This window comes from Porcisia hertigi, chromosome 35, assembly GCF_017918235.1.
Source record: "Porcisia hertigi strain C119 chromosome 35, whole genome shotgun sequence".
Lineage (NCBI taxonomy): Eukaryota > Euglenozoa > Kinetoplastea > Trypanosomatida > Trypanosomatidae > Porcisia > Porcisia hertigi.
This window is the reverse complement of record NC_090594.1, coordinates 971,577-976,697: the sequence shown is the minus strand read 5'-3', so window position 1 is coordinate 976,697 and position 5,121 is coordinate 971,577. Positions and strand designations below refer to the sequence as shown.

Sequence of the window (5,121 nt, the reverse complement as noted above, 5' to 3'; positions counted from 1 at the left end):
GCTCGACCCCACATTTGCCGTTGTCGCCCGGCCCGCTGTACATCCACCGCATGCAGCACAAGTTGCCCAACGTGTAGGCGCAGGCGTCTATTTTCTTTTCCTGGAATCCTTGACCACAGTTTGTCATAACCTTCGACAGGTGTAACGGTGATCACGCGCATTTGTTGGGCATAGGGCCAGCCCAGACTTTCCTCACAACCCCCCGCCCGCCCGTCCCCTACTCCGTCGACACGGAAAGCGTGCTATCATATCGGACGACAAAATGTGTTCTCTGCACGTTCCCACGGAGCTGCTAACGACGCTTCTCCGACGCAACATGTGGGTTAGCCCGCACTAACACTTGGCCTAAACAAAACGTCCCCCACAACAGGGGGACTCGCAATGGTGACAACTCGAAAGGGCTCACTGTTCCGGAGAAAAAAAAAAGATGTTGAAGGTTAGTGTGTACTGGCACTTCACTCATGTTGGGGGCACTCAGAGAGTCGTTCCAAAACCCCCATCGACTTGCCGGTAGAAAAGAATGTACACCTCCTTCGTCATGGAGAGAACGTCTGCTGCCGTCACTTCCATGATTTTTTGGTCGTTGCAGAGGTACCACTTACCAGTTCTCGTCGTGTTGCCCGCAGAAATCGCCCGATCCCTGCCATTGACTATGTTGGTTTCATTGTGGCCACGGTTTCCTCCTCCCGGCGCGCCATCACCGCCTTTGCCTCTACACGAACCTTCACGAGCACCCGAGGCACCGATTCGACCGCTTTGGTGACACCCCTCCACGTTTGTCCTTTGGTCCCGGTTCGAGCTATTTACGGAACCTTCTGTCCGATCTGAAAGTGCCGCAGATGAAACAGGATCTCCGCGTGGCGCGGCTGGCGCATCTTTCCTCTCCACGTACGTGTACGACGTGTAGTGCCCAAAGGAGGACGTTCCGCGGTGGCAGCACACAGCGTAAAGCTGATACTTGACGCGTCTGCATGGACTAAACGTGTAGGGAAACACAACCGCCGCCCCATTCTTGACTCCGGCGTTGTCAAAGCGCTTGAGATGAAGCACCAGGATTGGCGGCCACTGCTCCATCGAGGACCAGATTGTTTTGTCACGTAACTTTTTGCAGCGATCGCATGTCACCTGCATCGGACCACTCAGGAACTCTCCACGCTCACTCAAGAAAAGATCGCGGAGTAGCTCGTCAACCGTGGCGACGCATTCAGCCTCGGTGGCATTGTTGGAAGCCTTCCCGGACAACCCGGTGGTACCGTTTGCGCCGCGCGGACGGGTACGGTACGTTACAGGCAGCGAAATGTCTAGAGTGGCCTCGAAGCGATAAGAACTGAGGTTGCAACTTTCGCATTTGATGGTGCAGCCGGTGATACCGCCAAAAAAGTCGTACACGGCGGAGTTGTTCTCCTGCTGGAGTCGGTAAACCCACCTTGCATAGGCCTCACTCTTTTTTTCGTTCTCAAGGTCTTTGAACGCTTCGTAGATACCCGGTTTGCTGCGGCACACTTCCCTGTCGATTACCCCCAACAGTGTGATGAGGAGCTCATGCGCATCGTTCTGGCCATTGGACGAGAACTCATCGTTGAACTCCGCGCAAGCTAACTTGAGGCTGAGCAGCAGCTGCTGAACGGGGTGGTGGTGCGCGGGGTGTGCAGTGCCCAAATGGATCAGCAAAGAGGTTGCCGGGGCGTGGCGATCAGCACAGCTGCGCTCGTGGGCGTCACCGGGAGCTCGGTTCCTCGAAGAGCAACGCTTTTCTGCCGATTCGGACGCAATGCGTCGACGCTCATTTTCCAGGGCGTGCAAGAAGCCAGGGGTACACACGAGGCACTGAACAATGGAGTTGAGATAACATGTTGCGCCAAAATTTCGCAGCGGAATTGGTGCGCGATGGAGTTGCATTTCGGAGAGCGGCTCTGCCAGCACCGCAGTGGAAGATGGGGCACGGTCAGACGACGTCGACGACGACGACGACCCTTTAACTATCGAAGTAGGTCCCGGATGTCGTGGTGGTGGGGGACGCGGTTGGTGGCAAGGTGCCCGTGAAGATGAGGAGGCTTCGTCGGATACAGCCACGATGCTCGCCACGCTATCGTTCTTCGCTATCGGCGGCATCGCGGTGCGTGACTGCATATGGGGAACGTTCAGCAGAGGAAGAAATCCATTTGGCGGTGTTGGCCCATTTCGAATGTCAATGACTGATGCGACAGACGTCGGTGCGGGCCCGCGTGCTGTTGCGGCGGCCAGCTCTGGGGCACCCTTCGCTACATCCACACTGGGTGTTGTACGAGTAGCAGGGGCTGCACTGATGCAGTGCCAAGAAGAAAGCTTAAAGGGTGCCAACGCACCATTCGATCCATCTCCGCTGCTCATCGTTTTTGTGATGGGAGTGATGGTGGAGGTGGGAGTGTTGTTCCGGGACTGTGGAGAGAGGCATGGCGGGTAAATGGGTGGCGCAGCGGGAGTACTGGAGGGGTAAAGGCGGTCGGGGGGCTCATTCCCACGCGCGGGCGGGGATGCCCCACTCCTTCGGTGTGGCGCAGCGTACGATGAACAAGCACTAAGGAGGCTTTCTCCACTCGGTGCGGGAATAGCAATTGTAAAGTTGGCACTGCGCGTTTGGCTGGTGGATAACGCCATTCCAATTGTTTCCCGAGACCCGAAAGACCCGCTGCTTGCACCCCGTGGCCTTGACCTGCATAGGGGCGGCTGGACCAAAAGGTTGGATAAGATGGACACCCCGCTCACTGTAGACGTCTTCGACTCTTGCGTAGTCGCGATTGACGCGGTGGTGAGTTGTCCCTTCGTTGACAGACTGTCCGTATACACACCGGCACCATGACGGTGATTGGCCATTTGAGCCGCAGAGGACGCGTCAGTGACAAATATTTCGGGGCGTTCGTACTTTTTCCTGCTGGGCGCTACCGTGCTGGGTGTCGTTGATGTCGTCGAGCCGTCCACATCGTCGGGTGAAAAGCCAAAAGACTCGTAGCCAAAGCTCAAACAATCATTTCCATTGGAAGTGACATTGCCATTCAAATCTCTTGGGGCTGCCCGTTTTTTATGGTAGACCTGTGGGGTCGCAAATGGGGAACCCACTGCTGCTGTCGAAACAGCCGCAACAGTGACGCCGTTCGAGTTCAGGGAGGTGCGTTGAGCAAATGACCGCACAGTAGATGGCCTGGCGCGTAGGCGACACTTTTTTTCCATCACGGGGTGGCCTCGCTGCAGGAAATTTTGCGATGCGGTGATGGGGGTCGTGTCAGAGATGAGATGTTCTGATAAGAGCGACGAGGTTTCCTCCGATTGTGAGCGTGGCTGATCACGGGCGGCGGGGAATCCTGAACTCTGTCGTCCCCTCGAGCCGCGACACAGCTGCTGTTGATGATCATGGGACATGTCGGCAGGGTGTAAGCTTTGTGTGTGGTTCCCTTCTGTCAAAGAAAAAAAAGAGTTACCATCAATTCACACTGCGCGGGTTCGATGGGATTACTCGTCTTTTTCTTTTCTCCCCTTCAACAGCGATCTTCCTCGTTGTGGCCCAGAGGCGAGATGAGCGAGCGGAGGGTCACGCACGAACTACAGCACCGTGGAGAAAGTACAGACGCGCACGTTTCAGGGAGGAGGACTGATGAGCAGAGAAGCGAGCCTGTGCCCTCCCCTTCCTCACGCTGCGTCCAAATACTTGTCGACGCCCTCCGCTACACACGCGAAGGTGAAAGTCACGATTCGAATTACGTGTCCTCCCTCAACAGACACATGGAAAAAAAAACCAAGAGAGAATTTTTCCGAAGCAGATGAAGTCTTTGGCAGCAGCAAAAAGACAGACACAGCAAGCGACAGCAAAAAAAAAGGTTAAATAAGCAGTGGGATGATCAATCGGTGGGAATGCGAATATAGTAGCAAACCCAGACGCGCGCTCGCAGCGGCACCTGTGAGTGTGCGAAAGTACACGAGAACAGCGAGGAAGGTTTTCAAAATACCTTTGAAAGGGAGAGGTACGCAAGGTAGGGGCACCAAAGACACTGCGCTAGCTGTACACCATCACATCCGCTCCGTTTCTGTCACACCTATATAAAGGGGTGTCCTCCCTAACTGTAACCAATCCCCACTTCTCTCTGCGCGCACGCGTGTGTGTGTGTAGAGGGAGGGAAGGAGGGGGAGGGGGAGGGGGGGGAGTTACGCCAAAAGCCTGCAGTCGTCGTATGTGTAGGGGTATATTTTCAGCAAGTGCGCCAGCAGCCCGAGCAAACTACTCTGTCCGCTGAGAGTGTGCAGACAAGGATTGCCGGGTGCGTGTCCTCGGCGTCTGGGAAAATAATATCACTGTGGAGAAAAGGAAGAGGAGGAGGAGAGAGCGAGCGCGAGTGATTGTGAGGGAGGGAGGGAGCAGGAGCGGAGTTGACCCTTTTTGTGTGTGATTGAGAAGCTGGTGTGCGTGTGCGTAGCGAGCGTGGAAAAATAAAACGAGGGTGAGGGGCGGGCAAATGAGGGTACGCGGGTCGCGCAATGTGTTTTCCAGGAAGAGCGGTTGATCGACCTACTAGTAATCCCTTCCTGATGTCTCTCGCTCCCCTTGCTTCTCCCCCATCGTAGTAGTCAAAGGTGAAAACGCCAACCAATGCCGAGAGGCAGTCTTGCCCACGTGTGTGTGCGTGTGTTGGGGGGGGGGGGGGTATATCCAACTCCACTTTCTGGGAGAGCGGAAACTTGAAGGAACAGAACATACACGCAGAAAGAGTAACACCTGTTGGCTACATGGCCCATATCATACAAAGAAGGGAGAAGCAGGCGTCCTGCAAACATGCACACACACACACACACACATGCAGACGTGTACAGACAGACAGACACATCCTACAACAGGCAGTACAATCAGATACCCCACATCCCTTACCGCCCTTATTCCCTGGAAACACCTAGATACACATAAAGTTGGGCCCGCGCGGTGTCGCGTGCATGTCACACAGAGCTGGGGCATCGAGGCGGTGAAAAAAAAAACGAGAAAAATGTTCGTTGGCGGTCGTCGCTATTGTACATCGTACCTCTTTCAGGGAGGAGGGGGGAGCGTGCTTCTCCGGCAAGTGTTCATTCGATACAATTGACAGCGGCGGGGAGGGGGGA

At 55.3% G+C, this 5,121-nt stretch overlaps 1 protein-coding gene across 1 annotated transcript; it reads right to left on the bottom strand.

Moving 5' to 3' along the window:
• Nucleotides 1-474: 474 nt before the first annotated feature.
• On the bottom strand, nucleotides 475-2,370 carry JKF63_01239 (uncharacterized protein; the record flags this gene model as incomplete). Its single annotated transcript, XM_067897287.1, has 1 exon — nucleotides 475-2,370. The coding sequence occupies one exon, from the start codon at nucleotides 2,368-2,370 to the stop codon at nucleotides 475-477; it is 1,896 nt and encodes a 631-aa protein (XP_067753444.1).
• Nucleotides 2,371-5,121: the final 2,751 nt, after the last annotated feature.